The sequence below is a fragment of the Stigmatopora argus genome, chromosome 22 (assembly GCF_051989625.1).
Source record: "Stigmatopora argus isolate UIUO_Sarg chromosome 22, RoL_Sarg_1.0, whole genome shotgun sequence".
Taxonomy (NCBI): Eukaryota; Metazoa; Chordata; class Actinopteri; order Syngnathiformes; family Syngnathidae; genus Stigmatopora; species Stigmatopora argus.
The window spans coordinates 2,559,236-2,581,779 of NC_135408.1; the positions used below are offsets into that span (position 1 = coordinate 2,559,236).

The 22,544-nt window shown below is 39.2% G+C and overlaps 2 protein-coding genes across 3 annotated transcripts; one reads left to right on the top strand and one right to left on the bottom strand.

The window, feature by feature from the left end:
- The first annotated feature begins 455 nt into the window (after positions 1–455).
- Positions 456–10,952, top strand: atp1b2b (ATPase Na+/K+ transporting subunit beta 2b). 2 transcript variants are annotated; one of them, XM_077592416.1, is made up of 8 exons: positions 456–826; positions 4,498–4,626; positions 4,715–4,822; positions 4,922–5,127; positions 5,291–5,350; positions 5,443–5,469; positions 6,350–6,445; positions 9,175–10,952. In XM_077592416.1, the coding sequence occupies exons 1-8, from the start codon at positions 736–738 to the stop codon at positions 9,340–9,342; spliced, it is 885 nt and encodes a 294-aa protein (XP_077448542.1). In that variant the 5' UTR covers positions 456–735; the 3' UTR covers positions 9,343–10,952. The 2 variants fall into 2 exon arrangements, with proteins under 2 accessions (XP_077448542.1, XP_077448543.1); XM_077592417.1 differs by lacking the exon at positions 5,443–5,469 and having other exon boundaries at positions 457–826.
- Positions 10,953–13,476: 2,524 nt separating this feature from the next.
- Positions 13,477–17,512, bottom strand: gltpd2b (glycolipid transfer protein domain containing 2b). The gene is made up of 4 exons (XM_077593225.1): positions 16,984–17,512; positions 15,706–15,764; positions 15,402–15,571; positions 13,477–15,308 (listed from the first exon to the last, which is right to left on the bottom strand). The coding sequence occupies exons 1-4, from the start codon at positions 17,051–17,053 to the stop codon at positions 14,693–14,695; spliced, it is 915 nt and encodes a 304-aa protein (XP_077449351.1). The 5' UTR covers positions 17,054–17,512; the 3' UTR covers positions 13,477–14,692.
- Between the last annotated feature and the right edge of the window lie 5,032 nt (positions 17,513–22,544).

Consider the following 22,544-nt stretch of genomic DNA (forward strand, 5'->3'; position numbering starts at 1 on the left):
TATATATATATATATATATATATATATATATATATATATATATATATATTTATTTATTTATATATACATACATATATATTTCAAGCTGCAATGTAAAATCATTCATGTCCAAGCATATTGCGTTAAAACCTGAACTCTTCCACATCATCACGTGAAAGTACACCCGTTATAAATAATCAAATCCCTCATCATTCATCCTGAACTGTCTTTTCCCTTGACAGCAAATACCCTTTTGAAGGTGGCGGATGAGACTGAGAATCCAATCAGAGACAACTTTACTGCACCGTGGGCTTGTCATTCACCTGGCAGGCAGAAGAAGAGCGCAGATGATTGGCTTGGCTGCAACTAAGTCGGTGAGGGGAGGTAGGGGTTTTATGGCAGCGGATAGAGAGAGAGAGAGAGAGAGGGGAGAGAGGAGAGGGACAGAAGGAGGGCGGGGGTGCGCTTTACCGCAGTATCACTGGATTTCTGCAGCACTCATCAAAACTCTGCGGCATGAAGACAAGCGCTAGGGGGGAGGGCAAACACTCGAACCGAGCTACCTCTTACTTGTAGTCTTCCCATCTCCATCCTTAGGTTCTCTCTTCTTTTCGACCATTTAGCTTATATTTCAGGCTCCCCCACCTCCAACTGGGAAAAAAAGAAACCCACTTTCCTCATTGGCTTATTAGATTCCCGTTACATTAGGGTCCATTTCTTCTACAGTTGGAGGGGAGTGTGATCGCGACTAGGAAAATGGCAAAGGATGGAGAAAAAGGCGAGTGGAAGGAGTATATATGGAATCCGAGGACGAGAGAGTTTCTGGGTAGGACAGCCAGCAGCTGGGGTAAGTACTGTATTGTACTGTACTGTACTGTACTGTCCAGCTACAGCAATGCAGCAAATATGGAGCCGCGCATTCTGTGACCGCTGTCTTCCTGCGCCTTTTAATCCGCATACTTGCGCATCAAGTGGCTCCTCATTGCAAAATTTGCCGCAATTTTCCCTTTATTTATTCATTTTTGACTGCTTCTGCGCAATGCGATGAGCCTAAGGGTGGAGGCATATGGTGCGCATGGGAAATATTTAACAATATTTCAGTCTAGTTGGCCTAGTGGACAGCACACTTTGCTGGAAAAGGTCGCAAAGAACACACATCGTGGTTCAGATCACTAAATTGGGCCGTAACGAGGCTTGTCATTAGTTAGCTGGTTAGAGTTTATTAAAAAATGGATGAATGTATGTTAGGGAGTCCAACTACTGGAAAGTGAAAGCAATCCCTGCAGTCCAGGTGGAACTTTTGTGAAATAGTGTGTAGGTCTTCTGGCTCAATTTGAATGACACAGGAACATTATAATCTGGGTAAAGCCAAGAGCCAAATGCTATTTGTACCACCTCCACTCTGACCCAGTGTGAGGGATTTAAACCTAATCTAATGATGGCAAAGGCATCGTTAAGCTTTGTTGCAATTCTTTCAGATCACGTTAGAAATAGGTAAGAAAATGATCATTTTACTTTTCGGCAATTTAAATGCAAACTATTCTTAGATTCGATTGTTGGGAGACACTTCCGTTCGTCGGAACCTTCCGGCCCTGTGCCAGTTAATCCAGCTCAGCGCGTCCCAGGTGCTTTTCGGGTCTGGTGGCCTTTTTAAGCTGTGCTTGCTTAAGGCCGCCTAATTGAGCTATTTCTGTTGTTAGTTACCCCGATTGAACGATTGAACACCTAGACTTAACTTTTCACCTTTTAGCATGCTCCTAGATTTCATTCACTGCTTCTCATTTAGTAGTTTCATCTTGTCTTTTTAGCAGTGTTCCCATCCTGTCTGCTGTTGCAGGACAAGATGCACCGTCATCCTTCTATTCACGCTAGACTCAGCTAAATTGTCAATATGCCCGATGGAGCCATCTTGAAGTGCTCATAGTCGAACCACACTTCTTCACATTCAATTGGCAACACAATTAGGGAAGTTTTTCTTGTTCATTTCTGCAGGTTCCAAAGGGAAAACACTTAATGGAGCAATGAAGGCCGCCATGCAGGAAAGCTTCACATTTCAAAGACTTTTGTAGTTTGTTTGATCAGCAAATTCAAAGAGCCTCTGAACAGTTTTACTCTAATTAATTCAATGGATGCTGTTGACGGTGATAAATAAACCAGATTTACTGTAAAAATAGATTGGTTTTACAGCGACCAAACAGTAACATTGGCATATGAGCACTTACAAAACTTAAACTATCAAAAATTGTACTCATTACATGAATGGTATCCTGGCTTATTTGTTCGTTGCTGGAAATCTGAATTTATTTTTCACAAAATTTTCATGTGTCAGGAAGTGTTTTCAAGTGAACTGCCGTTAATTCAATGGCTGCCATTGAAGGTGATAGCCATTATTATTATTAAGACCACATACAACATTAAAATTGAAGATACAGATCAACAATGACATTATCTGACAGTATGCACTGCAATGTTCAATAATGTGCAATATATATATAAATATATATATATATATATATATATATATATATATATATATATATATATATATATATATATATATATATATATATATATTTATATATATATATATATATATATATATATATATATATATATATATATATATATATATATATAAATAACTTCTTTTCCTGTGTCTGTGTTCTCACCTTGCAACTGCGACAGTTAATTTCCCGAGTATGGGATGAATAAAGTTTATCTAATTTAATCTAATCTAAACATCCTTCTAACAATTCTGACGGCTGAAACATATCTAAATAATAACTTATAATCATTGTAGAGAGTCGACTGTCAACCCAAAAAATAAACATCAATACATTGTTTTCTCCCTGGGTTAGTGTAATAAGAATTTAAGTACTAATGGTCACACTTCAATTGAAATCTTAATTGCTGTCCTCTTTCTCCTTCCTCAGTTTTCACAGTTGTTCCATCATAATGATCTTTAATCAATATTTAATGAGTCAGCGTTTGCCTTTACCGTATCCAATATCCCCCAGTGCAAATAATTCATCAGGGAACTCATATACTCACTCATATGAATCCCCTGTCGAGCATCCTTTCCTCAACATTTTTTTGTGGATTCCAGTTAGCTGACGTTCCGTGCCGGAGGGGTGCCGTGCATAGGCGTGGGGTCATGCCACTCAACTGCTACTCAGAGCTAGCCCCAGGTGTTATGGTTGAAAATGGGGGACGCGGCATAGAAAAAGCTATTTTTAAGACTCGCCACCGGAACATCACAGATGCTTCAAAAGCTAAAGGAGTCGAAGAGAGGATAGCTGGATGACGAATCTGCTTCTGATAGACTAGTATATTGCCATGTAGTCAAAATAGGTAAAACACCACGCTGGTATGATGAAATAAACCGAATAACAAATATATGTTGATTTAGAGAGTAAATTTAAAATCAATCTTCTTGACAAACGATATCCTGTTGCCTTAGTGTTATATTATTGCTTTTAGGTAGACAGATCATGTATCACTATAGTCTCCTTTGTAGTGTTAAATTAATTAGAAGACCTCCTGCATAACCCCCCCTCCCTTTAGTCAGTGCAGTGTTCCCCTTCCCTGCAGTGCAGCGTATGATGAAATGGGTTGGAGAGAGCGACCATTCAAACGCCGTTTAATCAACACAGTTCAGTGTTTTGGGAACCTACGACGTTTGGTTTGATATGGTTTTTGTCAAAGGATGTGGTTGATGATATACATACAAGTGAGTGACACAGTTGGGACAACGTATAAGTGAGGATTCGTAGACCTAATGGGCCACGATTCAATCGACCGCATATTATAGCACATTAGGACACAAAAAATAAACAGACAAACATACTAGATTTCAATGTTTTCTGCCTCTAATGGCAGTAAACTGATTTGTGAAAGATCATTTTCTAATTACTGTTTCTGCGGGTCTCTGATTTATTCAACATTTTCATTATCAGTAACTACGCTCAGGTGAAAAGTTCTGAAAACACATTCATTGGGCTGAAGTTTAAGGTTTCTGTGGTTGGGTTGCTTTATAATTTTACCCCCTTATACTGCTATTTCATATTTTCCTCACTTTGGTTCTACATCATGGTGTCATGATTTCAAAGCCTTTCAAATTGTCACTAATTCTAACGGGGTAAAATACTATTACATTTTTAAATCGACAAAATTGTGCAGAATCAGTACCTCTTTGGTCAATAATAGCTTTCTGCATACTGTAGTGCTTATTGCAAATTGTTTGCAAAGCTCTTTTCTATTATTCAAATCTATCATTATTTGCCAAACAATACACATCTACTATGTAACTATGTCTGCATCCTCTGTAGTCATTGGCTGGCTTTTTGTTGTTGTTGTATCTGTCTATCGATGACCAAAAATCCAGGCTAACCTCGTTGCGAGAGGCCTGCGCAAAAGCGGCGTCAAACATTCAATTGTGATAGAATGAACGCCCTGATTGATATCACAGACACGTGAGGGTCCAGGCCAAAATAATTCCCCCATTTCTTTTTTTCGCAGGTCTCATCCTGCTCTTCTATTTAATTTTCTACATCTTCCTGGCTGGCCTTTTCACGCTCACCATGTACGTCATGCTGCAGACGTTGGATGACCACAAGCCGACCTGGCAGGACCGTCTTACTACGCCAGGTCAGTTTCGTAACTGCGGATAAGGGCCACTCAAATGCAGGTCGCAGTCAAGTAGCGGTCCTCGCTTTTTTTTCTGTGGCTCTTGCAGGGATGGTGATTCGACCCAAGGCCGATGAGACTTTTGAGATCATCTATAACATCCAGAAAACGGAAAGCTGGGACATGTACGCTCAGGCCCTCGATAAGTTCCTGGAACGTACGTGTGAACCATGTTCCCTTCATCTAGATCTAACATGTAGCTATTAAAAGCTGCTAAAATAGAAATGAAAGCCCTGTCCTGGCTTTCTCTCTGTAGCTTACAACAGCAGCTCCCAGGACCAGAAAAACGACGAATGCAAACCAGACCAGTACTTCCTGCAGGAGGACAGCGGCGACGTGAAAAACAATCCCAAGCGCTCCTGTCAGTTCAAACGCAACGTTCTGGAGGACTGCTCGGGAATCAATGACCGTTACTACGGATACCAGGACGGCAAGCCGTGCATCATTATCAAGATGAATCGGGTATGAAAGAGGAGATGAGAGGAAGGAAAGGGTTCTTGTTGCTAGGAGACATGGAGTGCCTGCCAGATTGGGAAGGAGGGAAAGGAAATTCCCGCTTAAAGAAAAATTGAACCCTGCAGCAATCTTTTATTTCAACTTTATGTGTGTATTCTGTTCCATCCAGGTGATTGGGATGTTGCCAGGAAAGGATGGACAGGCTCCCTTTATTACCTGCGGTGCAAAGGTAACAACCGAGAACATTCCATTGTTACACTGAACTGTTTCAATTACAAAGATGTATTGATTTGTGATTTCGTGACTGTGCCCCACTCTCAGAGGTACAAAGTTGGCAAAAATCAATGGGTAAGGGGTAAAAAAGGAATCAAACTTAATGTATTATTGTGTACTACATAGCAGTAGACTGTAGCCACCATTTTTGTTTTGTTTTGTTAGGATCAAACGCAGTCTTATAGTTGAGAAAATAATACTTCAATAGGTACACCTGCACTGGAAAAAAAACTTTCTAATTTTAATTGGCTAGCAAAGCATCCGATTTCACTAAATTTATTGTATTTCTCTGCATGCTAACTCTTGTAATGCCGATTCAAATTGTAATCCTAAAACACAGCGATCTGCTCTCCGCAAACTAAACGCACGGCTTACCACTGATTTCAGTAAATAAATACGTCCATATTGTGTTAAAAACCCTGCATTCATTTTTTTAGCATCACCTGGCATTTTGTAGAGCTTAAGTTTCCGTATTGCATCATTATGCACGTGAAAATAACAATGACTACAAAATAAAGCAATTCCAGTTTAGTCCATGGTGAGGTAAAATTTGAAATGAAGTTTATTTTGTCATTTCCAATCAACCTTACGCGGGCCGGTACCAACCAACAAAAAATTCTCTAATTCTGTATTACAAAACATAATGTTACACTTAAAAACTGTTTGGCTAATGCAAATGTGCAGGTATACCTAATATTTTGACATGGAAATTATATATATTGTATTCCCTATGTATGTATGCATCTTTATATATATATTCTAAAATTTAGATTCTGTTTTGTGATGAGACTTTTTTCTGTGTGTGTGTTTAAGTGACCATTTAGCGAAAATGTGGGCGTGTTAGATAATGAGATTTAAAGAAAAGAAGCTCATTAATGAGATTTACCTCCACCTCCTTTATGTGGAGTAAGCAGCATTTTTAGGCCATAACACACACGTTTGTTTGACTCCACAGAGAGAAGACACTGATAAAATTGGAGAGGTGGTTTACTTTCCTGCCAATGGCACCTTCAACCTTATGTACTACCCTTACTATGGCAAGAAAGCTCAGGTAAGATCGTTTAGTATAAAGCAAGACACATGGTACTATGTTTAAGCCCTAAATCCCACTCAGATTGTACACACTAATTAAATGATAAAGTATTCAAAACTCAAGTATTAAGACTAACACAGATACATTACTACTGCTATGAGAAAATATTAATGTAACCTTATGGATCAGTTAAAAAAAAGGTGATGTAACAGCAGAGGGTGTATGACTCAATGGAAGAAGAGCGTAGGCGAGTGCGCTCATAGTGTTTATCTAGCGATATGTTAGAATATGAAATTGAAAGTGGGTCAGAGGAGGAAGTAAGTCCCAAAGCATTTGAGATTTGACAGTGCATGTTCAGACCATACGCTGAAGCACCATAAAATGGCCCCTCTGACTGAAAGAAAAGGAGAGGCTGGGATTTTTTAATGGTGCACTTCTGGCTACCTCGGCCTGTAAAGTTTGAGTTTGATTTATTTTATTTCCATGTCATTGTTAACAATTCTATTCATCCATTCATTTTCTGAACAGCGTTATGCTCACTAGAGTCGCGGGGGATGCTGGAGCCTATGCCAGCAGGCTTCGGGCCAGAGGTATCTTTGGCGTAGAACGACACGGGGAAACGAAGAACTTGGAACGTGGAAGGTGGAAACGTGGAAGCAAAGCAGAGTAAAGCAGGCGATGACAAAACAATCACGTGGGGTTTAAATAGACAGAACGAGGAACCGATTGTCAATCCCACGCAGCTGGTCAACAAGAGGAAAAGGGAAGCCAGAAGGGACACAAGAGGCAAAAAGCAAACATGCACACACAGGGAAAAATTAATAACAAAACCCAACCAAACTGATAGGTTTATTAATAGGTATACTTTAATATAATATAAACAATACAAGGGAGGCATCAATCAGGTACATCTCCGACATTAACTTGCAAGTGAGAATCGTCCTGGCTCGTCCTCGCCACCGTGGCATTCTAAAGGACCGAATTCATCTCCTGCCAATTTAAGACATCGAATCAAAACAATTACAAGGTTATCTATTCAATCCAATTGCATAAGCGAATAACACAATTAAGGTCAAAAAACAACTGCCACAACAATTGCATATCAGGTCGGAAACCAAAAACAACTGCGTAAGAATTTGCACAAGTAAGCATAATAATTTTCATACAAGGTGAACCGAGTGCCAGTATTTTGAAACATTATGCGAGTATTTTTGGAAGTTGATTCGATTATCGCCACCTGCTGGAATCCAAGACAAAGCAATTTAAGAGTCCTTCACAGATCTTCATTGCGAACTCAGATCAACAGCCCGGAACTTGGTGACCTGTCAGGTCAATAGTCCTGAAAACAATTAAATGTCCTCGAAGCCACGGGGGGGGGGGGGGGGGGGGGGTCCTTGTTATATCGAGCTTTCGTCTTCGTAAGAATGATATAATAATATGCACATATATAATAATATCCCAGAATAACCCCAACACAAACCTAACAAGATGGGGGGACACTCTGAACCGGGCACGACCATTCACTCTCATACTCATGCCTATGGGCAATTTAGAGTGTCCAATCAGCCTACCATGCATGTTTTTGGAATGTGGGAGGAAACCAGAGTACCAGGAGAAAACCCACGTAGGCCCGGGGAGAACATGCAAACTCCACACCGACTTGGATATGAACCCAGGACTCCAGAGCTGTGAGGCCGATGTGCTAACCACTCAAGCCTTCAGGCCTCCCTGGATGCTAACCATCTAATGCAAATATATTTTGCTGCAGTTTAGCCCAAAAAGTAATCAAATTCATTGGCCACATGTTATTTTTTTACTTGTCATAGCAGTCTTCAATAAATTGTCTGACTAAAAACAAAATAATAATAATAATCAGACATAGGCCCTGTCGTCATCATCTACAACAAAAAGCCTACTTGTCATCACACCCAGAAACTGCGTATGACGAAATTGGTGGTGCTTCTCCATAAGCTGCGTTTACTCGGCAAAAGACCTAAATAAGTGATAGTTACGGACTTGTAATTTGGCATTCTGCTGTTATGGATACAGGTCACTTACCTCTCACTGTCTTTCACTTACCTTCAGTCAGCTAGTAGGAGGCAGATCACCACCCAAACATCTTTTCATATTACCTCAGAAGGGAATGTGTGTTGTGTTACCGCAAATTTAGAGTTCTGATGGATGTGGGGAAAAAACTGTCTTTAAGCCTATTTGTCCGTACTTTGTGGGACCTATAGCGTCTGCCAGAGGGCAGCAGCTGGAACAGATTGGGACCAGGGTGGTAAGGGTCCCCTATGATGTTCCTGGTTCTGCTGAGGTAACGAGGGCTGGCAATGTCTTCCAGTGAGGGCAGAGAGCAGTCGACAATCCTCTGGGCAGTGTTAATCACTTTCTGCATGGCCTTTTTGTCGAATCGCCTACTTACCGGCTGGTACACTTCCCTCTACCTGCTCAATTCACTTAGCTCACCGCATGGTGCGACTGCACCCCCAGCATACCCTTAAGCTCCACCCCTAACACTCATTCAAACTAAGACCATAATATCCATAGCATTTAACTCATTCCATTCCATTTACGGGGACATATATCAAATTCTTCTTAACTGGATTTAAACTGGCTTGGAAAAATGGACGTTATCTAACACTGTAGCCAATGAGTTAAAAGTTGCACCCTGTGACGGTTAAAAAAATATATATCCAAAATATAATGTATTATAGTGTTACGTTTATCTTGTCCTTTTGTTGCAGGTGAACTACTCCCAACCTTTGGTTGCCGTCAAATTCCTCAACATCACCTTGAATGAAGACGTCAACATCGAGTGCAAGATCAACGCCAACAACATTCCCACTGGAAACGAGAGAGACAAGTTTGCCGGACGAGTGTCTTTCAAGCTGAGGATCAACACCGTTAATTAGGTTTCAAAGCCTTTTTCATCCTCTGAATACTTCATGTTGTGCAACATTGCACATGCACAGAAAGGAATTGCAGCATTTCCACTCTTTGTGAGTTTGTTTACAACCCGAAAAAAATATATATGGGGTGAACATTGTTTGTCCAGATGTGTGATAAGTAAATGCTAGACTAAAGGGTGGTAATACTGTAATTATTTCTGTCTGTGAACTTGGAGACAAATTTCTTTCTGTGAATTCATTTGAGGTGACGTCTATTTATACTGCATGACAAACGAAAAGGGGATGTAATGCGTCTTTTTAAAAAGTTTGAGAGGACCAGTCAGGACACTGTATTGCTGCTCCTATCTTATTGCCTCAAAATAGGCCATTCCTCATCTGCAGTTTTTATTTATAATATATTATCACAAACCTTTACTGAAATAGGGATGGGTATATGACTAATTTGACAGGAATAATTAAACTATGAATAATTGTTCCTTTTAAGTTTTTTGAAATTAAAAAATGAAACAAAATCAGACTGTAGAGTTCGTAAGAGTGACTCAACATCGTGCGTTGGTCGAAGCCAAGTATTGCACTCAATTTGCACCTCCAAAGATTTCTTAATCTTTATGCCCATCCCTAAAACTAACTTGTTGCACTCCAAATGATAATCCAACATTATATATATCTTGAAGGATGGATGCTGAGATGAAGCCATTTTGCATGTGTGTATTGTCTTTTGCGTACTATAAGGGTAGGAGGCCCGTATGTCCAAATTCATTGCTATGTGTGTTGGTGGTGGGGGGGTTCGGCGAGACTGCTGACCACCAGGAGGGGCCGCCTTGTAAGAGACCAATTGGAATTACACACAATTAGTGTGCAGTATTAAGACGGAAATTGGCATTACCTGAAGCTGGAGAGTTAAAAAAAACAAAACGAAAATGAAAAAAAACCTCAAAGTGCGCATTTGTGGCTTCACTGTTTGCGTGTACGTTTAGTTTTTAGCGTATTCCATACCAGGGTCGGGAAATTGCATGCACAGTGCAATAGTCATGTAATCAGTACACTATGAATGATTGATCCTATTGTTTAGAGCAGAGAAGTTGTGCATTCACATGGCGGTTGGATGTGTTGAGCGCATCAATCACGTTGAAACATCCTACTAGGTCTTCCTTGCATTATTTCGCTAATTTCAGAAACATTACCCCTGACTCCAGTTTGCATTTGTTTCATGGTGTGGGGTTACTTTAAATGGGTGAATTTATCTGGAGTTCAGATTTAGCTCAAACAATCAGCCGTATAGAAATGACCACTTTAGTGTGCATCTGCCATTCACTCCATTTTTCTACATAAGTGTTTGTAGTTATAGCCATATTGATATTTAGAAGTCTTTTTTTTTGCTTTTATTTCTTTAATTTTATAATGGTTTTCATTGGTGTGCTTTTTGGGGGTGACACTGGTTTGAATTCATCTATAATCCTTTTAAGAGGTCGTTTATAACAGTGAAATTGATGGTACATTTTTTAAAAAATCAGCCTAATGCATTCTCATTCTCTTGACAAGTGTTTAGTTTTTAAATATGTGATTTAGTAGAGGGTTGTTGGAAAGTCTAAAATAAACCAGGTGGAAATGTACGACTACTAGTTTATTTAGTTTAGTCCAGACTCGAATTTGCGGGCTGCTGCAGCTACTAGTTTAATGCCACAGAATTCCTAAAGCATTTGGTGCTAAATAATCCTAACGCTAAATATCTCCATGTCCTCTAACTAATGATTAATATAATCTAGCCATTTGAATTCAATCCAAATATAATGGCATCTTTTATTTTTCAAAACTGATTTTTCAACCCACCCACACATGCACATCGCCACTATTGCTGAAACAAACACTCAATTTCCCTCTAATCTCTTAATCTGGTGGGCTAATCCAGAGCCTGCTTTCTGAATTTCTTTCCCTATAGAGTTTCTTAGATGAGATATATTGATTCATTCATTTTCTAGAGTTATTCATTCCTTTAACCTGAAATTTGACTTAATTTGCCTAAGAGCTGCGAAATTGCACAACACTAACTACAATTTTCATTTGCCATCTGCATAAAAAGATGAGTTCCTCAACCAAAGATCCTCAATCCACTTTTAATTTTCTCTTAGCAAAATCGTGTTGCAGGGCAAAAAATAAGATGAAAGATGTGCTGCAGAGAAATTGAAGGATTCGTGTGTGTATGAGGCAGTTGCGTTATATATATAAAAAAAGACCACCTCTTACATAACAATAATACGCACAACGGAGTTTCACAAAGATGTAACAGTGCCTCCTGGTGGACAGAAAGTGTTGTTGCCAGTGACCTGGTTACTCGCCTCTTATCTCCGTTTATCCTTTTTCTTGTGATAATTTGGAGATGTCCTCAGAAAGCAATATATATCTCTTTCTTGTGTGGCCATGGGACGTAAACATGGAAAAGGAATGAAAAATAAAGCAAGCGAGAATAAGATGTTAAGGGGCAACAATCGAGAAAGTATGTAAAAACGTATTGTTTGTGACAGACTATTTTTATTGCAGTTTTGTTGTAACATTTAGAGAATGTATCAGCTTGGATTGTATTGTTTCTTGAGACATATTTAAGGTTGTCACCCATTATTCAATGAATGGTTTCGTTGACAAAGATGTTTTGTTTGTTTTTATATTTTTGTGTGCGTTTGTGTGATATTTCCACCCCATATATATATATATATATATATATATATATATATATATATATATATATAGATATATATATATATATATATATAGATATATATATATATATATATATATATATATATATATATATATATATATATATATATATATATACCCTCCGCCAATACATAACCGTCATATAAAGTCATACCCACATTTTCTCAGTTTTACCCAATACCCAATGTTAGCGTTATCCTGGATTTTTTTTTTTGCCATGACTGTATGTATATTTTTGCTCATGTTTACTGCAAATCAAGATAGAGAATTAATAAACATCATTTAAGGGAACCAAACCTTAAAAGTGTGGCCTCTGCTTCTGCGATCTTCTTGAATATATATATATATATATATATATATATATATATATATATATATATATATATATATATATATATATATATATATATATATATATATATATATAAATAGACTTTTCTTCAAATAAATGAAGGATTTGCTTTAACTCCTTGAAGGACTGCTAAAACAACACAAACGAAAATTTGGCATTTTACGAAATATTTCTCGAGATTAATTATATAATATAGTTTTAAGGTGAAGTGGCCACTATATATATATATATATATATATATATATATATATATATATATAATCTTCGCATTAACGCAAGTGTTTTGGCCACAGTGGTTATCATCCCATTGTAAACCTGAAGTGGTTGTAAATGAGGTAAGTGGAGGATCAGTCTGAACAAACACGTCAAAGGCTAAAGTTCTTGTTTTCTTTCTCATTTTTTTAATCATTGGCTGACAATGACAGCATGAGGCGTCAATTTCATTTGAACTAGGATATCTGGCAGTGAATGATCATGTCTCAGTGCTTTGTTAAATGATAAAATAACAAACCCTGTGCAAAAGTAAGAAGGTTGTTAATGTACTTTTTTGTAATATGTTATCATTAATGTCAAAGCAGTTCATTTTTAGGGCAACTGTGATTTTTCCATCACAGTCAAGGGCATGTCATGAATTATATTGACTACTTTCTAGGACATCTCAGAGGATCTGATCACCTTTGGCTACCCCGTCGTTGTGTTCTTAGAAAGAGACAACGCGGTGGAAGAAAAAAGGAGGATTAGAACCTGGTATTAGAGGTATTTGTGGGTTTAAAATAGTCCCATTAAGACCAATGCAGTGTTTGGGTTAGAACATTACTCTGCTCCTCAATCATTTCCAATGGAGATTATCAAACTAAATTGATGATATTTAAGACATTCATTTAATGGAGACTTTTACAAAAACAGAATGTGAAGACACTGAAGGAGAAATAGGCACATTTATTATTTCTGAGATTCATTTTGACATCATATATTACTAATGAATTAATACTGCACAGTCATGCCAGTGTCATAGTAAAGCACCAAAATTATCCAGCATATAAATTACAAATTTCGATCTGAGGCCTAGGGTTAATTTATCTGTATAAACCAAAAAAAAAACCATTTTGAGGTAGTTTACTAACCCTCCAGGCATTAGCCTTGCAATTTAATTGTTTGCTGCCTTTGACGCTAATCAATTTGAACTGTTAGGCCCGGCAGTGAAAGAATAAAGTTGAGAAAACAACGCTAAATCTAATGCAAAGCTGCAATAAAGATAGCACGAGGAAATACTGATTTGGTCCCATAAATATACCCCCTGCCTAAATAATAAGTGATTTATTATCCTGGATTTCAAACTAACAAAATGGACCTTTGACTCTTAGGAATACATTTTTAGAGGTAATCTTTTTGGAAATAGATGTCCTCAAGGGAGTGCTGGTTTTCATTCCAACCGATAAAGAAGATACATTTTCACCAATTTGTTCTCTTAAAAGTGTCATCAGTTGATTGCAGTCAGGTTCTACTTGTTTCAGAAGAAACCTCCTTGATTAAACTCAGTTGGAATAAAAACCGGCCCTTTGTGGAATTGTGTGCACACTGCTGCTAGTTTAGGAGGTTTTCTACTTCCAAAGTAGCCACCTGCTGGTCATTAGAACAAATGCAAGCCTATCCTCGTTTCTGTACAAGAAAACCCAATACCAAAACACAATAAATCCAGTTTACCTGCATTTCTTAGCAGGAATACGAAGGCACTTCTGCATCACTGTCCTTTTGTGACTTCAAAAGTCAATTGCATCATTAGCTGCCTTAAAAATCCCCTCAGGGTGCATAAGGAGACTTTTTTTGGTGAATTGAACCCAAAAAATAGCACGTCGGGCTCACAGTTCTGGGGTCCTGGGTTCAAATCCAGGTCACATACACCTGTGCGGAGTTTGCATGTTCTCCCCAGACCGGGAACTCCGGTTTCCTCCCACATTCCCAAGACATGCTAATTGGACACTAAATTAATTGCCCTTAGGTATGAGTGTGAGCGTGAATGGTTGTCCGTCTCCTTGTGCCCTGCGATCGGCTGGCCACCGATTAAGGATGTCCCCGAGGGATTGGCTCCAGCACCCCCCGTGACCCTAATGAGGATAAAGCGGTTCAGAAAATGAGAGAATGGGGGGAGGACCCAAAAACAAAATGTCTGTCTTGAATTTGGGAAGGAAATATGGCACTTTTAGCTAAAAAAAAGTTCATTCACATTTTGACATCATGCCCCCCAGGAGGCAAAGCAACAATGAAAACTCTGTCCGTTGGGCCTTTTTAAGGCAAATTCAGCATTCCGTTGTCCTCCAGGGCTTTCTGCGTCCGATCGTAGACCACCCCAATTGCCCTGACCACCCGATTTAGCACTACGCTCAGCTCTTCTTGGTTTTGCACACACACCAGCCTGAAAAAGAAGCCACGCTCGGGCATGGCGATGAAGGCCACCTCTGCCGCTCTGCGCACAAACCAGGAGTGGTAGTTAGCCAGGGTGCTCTGGTAGGCCTCGCGACATAGCTCGGACGGGTTCCTCAACCGGCCCGCCGCCGGGATTTCGGACAGCTTGTGCAGGAAGAGCTTGAGCCAAAGCAGAGCTCGGTGCAGCCGTAGAAGAGTGCGACATCCCGAGTCTGTCTGGCGCTGGAAGTCCACCACGTCTCGTTTCAGCTCCACCCAGATCATAGAGCGCACTGAATGGTAAGCACCGGAATGTTGCGAGGGGTCCGAATCTTTCGCTCCCGCCTCCGGGTTTTCAGTGTGGTCAAAATTCACATCCCGATTGACCTCGGCTTCTGGGACGTCCCCGTCCAGAAGGGCTAATTCCCGAATAATGGAGGTTTTGGTTTCTATTTCTTTAGATATGAGGCCAACCATGGGGCCTAGAGCTTCCATAAACCTGAAGGACACGTCATTGTTATGAATAATGATCATCATGGTGATGATACACCATTGTAAATGGAATCATTACGCTAATGTTTTTATCTCTTACTTCACAAGCTCATCCCAGCTTGACAGATAAGGCTGCAACAGCACATCAGATGTGAAGGCCGGTGACGCCAGCAGGTGGGCGAATAGAAGTGAGATCTGGAAGGTCTGTCCGGGGCACTCCTCCAAGGCTCCAAGGTCCTCGGACACTTCGGAGGCACTGCTGTTTGACAGCTGGGGGGCGAAATGGGGTGGAGGGGTGTCACATGGACAATCGGAGGAGAACAAAGAAAGACATTTTAACTCATGAAAGGGAATCTGAAGCTCATTATGCTAATACTTTTGTTTTATAAATGATCTTAGTTTACCTCATTCTCTTGATTGTAGCCTTTTAGACAAGAATCCCAGTGGTGATCCAAACCTCCATCTTCATGAAAAACAGAAAAAAGGAGAAGATTTTTCCATTTTGATATGAAAATAGTCTTTTCTTCTACTTTTCTTGTAATAGTAAAATTATCAAACACCCCGATTAAAAACAAACAACCTTTTAACATGGGATTGTTTGCTCATTAAAATAACTAGTGCCAAGTAGTAAACCTATTTTACATGAGTATAGATTGATTTGAAGACAAATCACCATTTTTATCAAATATTCCAATTAATTTTTATTTTTTTCAATCCAGCAACATATAGTAGAAGACAGACCAATCAACTTGGGATTGTTTGCTCATTAAAATAACTAGTGCCACATAGTAAACCTATTTTACATGAGTATAGTTTGATTTGAAGACAAATCACCATTTTTATCAAATATATTCAAATTAACTTTTAATGATGTTTTTTCAATCCAGCAACATATAGTAGAAGACAGACCAATCAACTTTTAAAACTGATATAATAGTTTATGTGACAGTTAGTCACATTGTTTTTATGAGTAAATTCTTGCTGAGGGGAGAAACATTGGCTGCATGTTTCGGATTTTCTACCATTTTTGCACAAAAGCTGCCATTGAAACCTAATTATGTGGGCGAGCTGAGCAGGCAAATTGTCCTCAACTAAAAAGTTCCTTAAACCTTTCAAAAACCATCAGTCCCCTACATTTAGACAGATTATGACACATGACTGAATTTGAAAGGAGACCACATGGTTCTTATTGACTTTTAGAGTCTGGAAAATTGAGAAAATAAACTCATCATCATGTTTTCCTCAACTTTATATTGTCACCATAGGAACTTGTTAAAATATAGATATCACAAATTTAACTTAAAAACGGTATTAATGTATTTTTTCTCGAAAATTATAAGTGCACTGCAAAATAAATGCGTTTGGTGTTTGCTTGGCGGATAAAAGTAAAAGCAACATCAATCAAATGCATTATTTTAATCATGGTTTTGTTGTTTATCAGCATTTAACCAATTACTTTCCTTGGCGGGTAAAGGCAAAAGTCATAAAGCATTCATTCTTGTGACAAGAAAGATCAATCAAAATCCATTTTAATCATCTACGGTGAGCAGTGCTTGCTCTTTCCAGCCACTGCAACATGTGAGCCATCCTTGATTTAGTCCACATGCATTCCCAAGATGGGAGGGGTCCTACAAATTCATTGTAGTACGTTGCATTCATACGACTGAAGGAAAATTACTCACGCAGCCAGAGCATGCCGAGGAAGAGCAGCAGGACTAAGATAGCCAAGGCAGCCTTGCTCTTCACACCCATTCCGAAGTCCTCTTTCCTCACCGCCTGCCGCCTGCGTCTTTTCCCCTCTAATTCCAGTGTGTCTCACATGAGACCTCGTCCCTTGCACTGCCTGTCACCACAATTACTTTCCCGGCCTCTCAATGCCCACCACCCCACCCTTTGCCCAAAGACCTTTCATACTCCTCCCCAAAGCCTTAAATCAAAAGTTGTTTCCACCATCGAGCCCCTACAAGCAAGTGAATAAGCACTGCTGCTGAGTTTTCCGTCTGACCCTCCACGCTGCGTCTGCAGTTGCTCTTTTTTCTCATTCCCGTTCATTCAATGGTCCAGTCTGCCTTTGTGTCTAATGATCCCTGGAACTGCTGTTGCTCAATACGAAAGGGTCCAGAGATCAACCTGAGATCATCAGCGGTTGGCTGATAAAGCTGAGCCAACACAGCGTGTCCGCCAGTAACCCCCCCTTCTTCTACTTCTTCCTCCACATGCATCTCCTACAGTATGTGCTATATTCCTGGTCAGCTTGAGTAAACGTTCTCCCCTCCCACCAACGCCCTCCCTATTCTCGCTCTCTCTTTTTCACTCCCCGCCTCTCTCATTCAGACAGGCTATTAGGAGCACTATACAGCATCCAACATACATCACATGGAAAAAGCAGGAAGGATTTAAGATCCATAGTAAATGTATAACAAATCCTTCCTACTGTCTTTCCTAGTTGTTGTTTTTTGCCCCTCCCACAAAAAGTGCTGTATTTGTTCGTGTCTTAGGAAGCCGATCAAATTTTAAATATGTGTATAATGGCAATTCCTTTAAAGTATGGATGATGTCTGTTCACTTTTCTGCGATAATCATGGGATTTTTTTCACCAGCTTTACTTCTTCCTTAAATGGTGGAATGTGAACAGACATTGAACTTGGCACGCTCGAGGAGAACCACATGTGCGTTCTTAAAGAGGGACGTTACAATGGTATTTCTCAGTTGAGGAGCAGAAAGAAGTGAAAGCATTCATTATATGACTGGGAGGGCCCAGTCATGCGGCTTTTATTCCATCCACAAATGGTTGATCCCGTCTGAAATGGCCGGCAATGAACAAGGGGGGACCGAATCCCAGTGGGAAACATGTGACCCACTAAGAAGATACGAGCTGTTAGGCTCTGCTGAGCAACTCCGCTGATTTATGTTCTATACAAGCAACAAACGTATGTTACTTCAAGGCTAAAATGTAGTAAGCCATTGTGTTGAGAACAAATTCCACAACACTGCTGGATTGAAATGCGGGCTCCAAAAGCACTATGAGGATATATTTATGTAGGGAGGGTCAGTGGAGCAGGAAAGGGGCATTTCATCACTTTCTGATATCCCCACAGAAGAGCTTAAACTGCCCTGTGGCGGCACAGCATTACACTGTTCGGAAAAACACCTCAAGTGTTATAACATTTCAACCAGAGCGCCACAGAGTTTGTTGAATTTTAGGATTGTGTTTCCAAGAAACCCTATTATAACTACAGGGAGGAAAATGATAACGACATTGAGTCGTTCTCGCCGTGTGATGTAAAATTTGCGATGGTTGAGCATTCCCGTGAGAACTCTATTCGTCAGTTTGTGAGGATAGAGATGACTGATTTCGAATGGGATGTAAAAACTGTCCTTGTTCTATTTCATTTCAATGGTGTTAAAAGTGCGTAAGGTGAAGGTTGCTAAATACCTCAAAGCAAAGTTTTTTTGGAAAAGCAAAGAATTAACATGAAGAACTGTCCACAATTGTCTTAAATCAATCTTTGGTTGCTAAAAATTTAGCTCTTTTTACCAATTAACATTTTTTACAGTTCAGACCAAAGCCATTCATATCACGGACAAGAGTGTAATTCAATAAGACTTACAAATACACATACAAAACAAATGGCTGAATGTTAAGGCCAACTGTATGAATACATGTACATCTATGTGTATGTATGTATACGTATATTTATATATGTATAAATGTACATCTATGTGTATGTATGTATACGTATATTTATATATGTATAAATGTACATCTATGTGTATGTATGTATACGTATATTTATATATGTATAAATGTACATCTATGTGTATGTATGTATATGTATAAATGTACATCTATGTGTATGTATGTATATGTATAAATGTACATCTGTGTATGTATGTATATGTATATTTATATACTGTATGTATGTATATGTAGATATACATATATATATACATATATATATATATTTCAGCAACACTCTTAATTATTTATTTATTTATTTATGTATTTATTTATTTATTACCTATTTATTTATGTCTAAAATGTATTTTCCTGTGTCTGCATTCTCTCCCTCTTGCTACTGTGACAATGAAATTTCCCGAATACGGGATGAATAAAGTTATCTGATCTAATCTAATCTACAGATCTAGCATTTTGTGGTTTGAAACGTAGCCTATAAATGGTTGGCGACCAGTCAAGGGGATTTCCCACCACAGTGTCCACCTCCCAAAGTTGGCTCGTGGCTGTAGCTCACTATAAATACTGAAGAACTGAGAAAAACGATGACTAAATTTCCCCATGATGTTTTTAATTTTGACGTTTGACTTGGATTGGATAAGTTTTATTTATCCCGTATTCAGAAAATTTCATTGTGACAGTAGCAAGAGGGTGATTAGACAGAGCAACAAAGCAAAAGCACAAAGTACAAAGCAAATCAAAGTAAATGGGATCATTAAGAATCACCAAATCAAATCATTAAGACAGAAAAGCAGCAAAAACAGAACGGAGCTACCGCCACCGGCTGCCACTTGAACGGCGCCATCTTGGTTGCGGTAGCAACGACGGATACAGACTAAAAAAGACGTTGTAAAGTTGGACAAAAACTGGAACCACACACAGGAAGTCTTCCACAAGATGGGGAACTTCTGCAGACTGTGACCGAGGTAGAGAATATGCAGAGTCACTCTTCCAAGCTTATCCGCAGTTCCTCAGTAGTCTGGAGCTGAAGACAACAGTAGCAGAGTAGAACTCCTTGACTCCGTTTCCGGCCTGGTATGCGCCGACAGCTCTTCCATCATATCCCATGATGGAATGGTTGGTCAGAAGCGTTGCTTCTTCTCCCGGCACTTTTGTCCAGCTCCGAATTTCCAGCGGTATTGAGGTGTTGCTCCTTCTGCTGCGTATTGTAACAGCTAGTCCCATGTGTATGACAGCGTAGGCATGGCTGAATGGTCCAAAAAAAGAAGTAGGAGAAAGAAGCCAGGCTAACAGAACAAGGAAAGTTGTAAAAACATTAAAGTAAAAAGGAATGTATTAAAAAATATTAAAATGTAATTTAAAAAAAGATAGAAGGGCTGTAAAACACGAAAAACATAAGAGTCGACAGAGCTACTGCTACTGGCTGCCGCGTGAACAGCGCCATCTTGGGAAAAAAACGTTTACCTCTCCACATACAAAACAGACAAAGGTTTTCCAAGAGTCTACAGTTATCTTTAAGGAATCCGGTTTGCTCCACTCATCATGACCTGTAAATGAGTTTTTTTTTAGGTTGCAACTCTTCTAATGGGCAGATGCTGCCTTTCTTCTGTCTCTGTTACTGTGGGACATTGAAATCTGCCTTGTCGAGGCTCCAGTTACCTTAAGGAAGCTCATCTCTGTTTCACTAACTGTATATTTAGAAGTAGATCCCATACAGTGCAACTCAAATGGCACATTCCAAAAATCATTCTATTGCCCTTGTCACTCCAGAATGACACGACTTAGATTACTCACAGTACTAATTATAAAGACAAGGCTTTGGTCCCTTGAATTGATTGTGCAAAGTCTTTCAGTTTTTAGCTTCTGCTTCCACTTCTGTTTGAAATGTTATTGATCTTGTGAACAGTAACAACATTTGATGAGCTACTGCTACGTTTTATGAGCAAGGTTTGCCCCCACACTGTGGTCTGGAGACACATTGTCTCACTACTGGATCCTCGCCAGAAAAGTTTTTTGGCTCTTGGGTGTACGTATATTAATACATTAAATACATAGCAGGAAGCCGGCCTGCTCAACACTATCACCTGTTGATCTTCCTCCAACCCACAGCTGTATTCACCTCTGTATTTACATATTCACACTGACTAAGTCCATTTATTGCATAAATAAAGGTTACTTTGAAACGTCTAGCTGATATATGGTCTGATAGTTGGCACAGCCTCTGACATAGTAGAGGGCTAAAAAGATGTGTTAGAAGAATACTTTTCTCTAGCCATATTGGCATACGATTGATTTGATTGATTGATTGAATTGATAAGGGACAGCACATATTAATGAACATATTTATATTCATGTTAATGAACATATATATGTAAATATGTAAGATTGTAGCCACCGGCTAATTTCCATCTTTAGTCCCTTGTGTAGGTACAAGATAAATAATAACACACACTAGACACATACACGTAGCACAATTTTAGACAGCGTCGTAATCGCAATTTTGTTCGTCTAACAGCCAGGCTTTAAGATGATTGGCGGTTCAGAGACAGGAGTTCACGTATGTTAATTGTAAAACGTATGTTAATTGTAAAATGTATGTTAATTGTAAAACGTATGTTAATTGTAAAACGTATGTTAATTGTAAAACGTATGTTAATTGTAAAACGTATGTTAATTGTAAAACGTATGTTAATTGTAAAACGTATGTTAATTGTAAAACGTATGTTAATTGTAAAACTTATGTTAATTGTAAAACGTATGTTAATTGTAAAACGTATGTTAATTGTAAAACGTATGGTAATTGTAAAACGTATGTTAATTGTAAAACGTATGTTAATTGTAAAACGTATGTTAATACACGCACTTAGAGTACATATAGATTACAGTACATACAGACTGTCCATAAATTCTATTAGAATCTAATTCAAATAGTCATTCATTCATATATTTTCCGAACCGGATATCCTCACGAGCCTACCCCGGCAAACTATGGGCACCAGGCGTTGGACAGCCTAAATCGGTGGCCAGCCAATCACAGCGCACAAGGAAACAACAACCATTCAAGGAGGAAAAGGAAATCGGAATGGCCAGAGAAAACCCACGCAGGCTCAGGGAGAACATGCAAACTCCACACAGAGAGGACCCACTTGGGATTGAACCCTCGACCACAGAACTGTGAAGCCAACGCGCTAACTATACTCGCCCTTCGGGTTGCCTTAATTCAATTCAAGAACTGTTTACTAAAAAAAGATAATAATGATCAATTGTCAAAGAAAACTCAAGGATTTTTAATTTACTCTATTAGCATGTGTCCATGACGTCTGATACGGTCATGAAAGACTAAATTGGCATCACCCCATTAGTTGCTGTCTAATGATCATAATGATTATTACCATGGGTGACTGGACTGTGATTTGACATCCTGGTTTAGTGCTCAGCTGCTGCGTAATCTGAGTCCACGAATAGCGACAGCCGGGGTGGGCGCAGTCAAGGTTTTTGGTGCGAGGGATTTAGGGCTTCCTCTTCCTCCCTGTTTTTACTCTTCCT

Bases quoted from the DNA above. Each gene is read 5' to 3' on its own strand.
- atp1b2b (XM_077592416.1), top strand. From the start codon at position 736: ATGGCAAAGGATGGAGAAAAAGGCGAGTGGAAGGAGTATATATGGAAT. The intron at 827-4,497 runs GTAAGTACTGTA...TTTTTTTCGCAG, and splicing joins TAGGACAGCCAGCAGCTGGG to GTCTCATCCTGCTCTTCTAT. The intron at 5,351-5,442 runs GTAACAACCGAG...CCCCACTCTCAG, and splicing joins TTATTACCTGCGGTGCAAAG to AGGTACAAAGTTGGCAAAAA.
- gltpd2b (XM_077593225.1), bottom strand. From the start codon at position 17,053: ATGGGTGTGAAGAGCAAGGCTGCCTTGGCTATCTTAGTCCTGCTGCTC. The intron at 15,765-16,983 runs GTGAGTAATTTT...TTTTTCATGAAG, and splicing joins CCTCGGCATGCTCTGGCTGC to ATGGAGGTTTGGATCACCAC. The intron at 15,572-15,705 runs GTAAACTAAGAT...TTCGCCCCCCAG, and splicing joins GCTACAATCAAGAGAATGAG to CTGTCAAACAGCAGTGCCTC.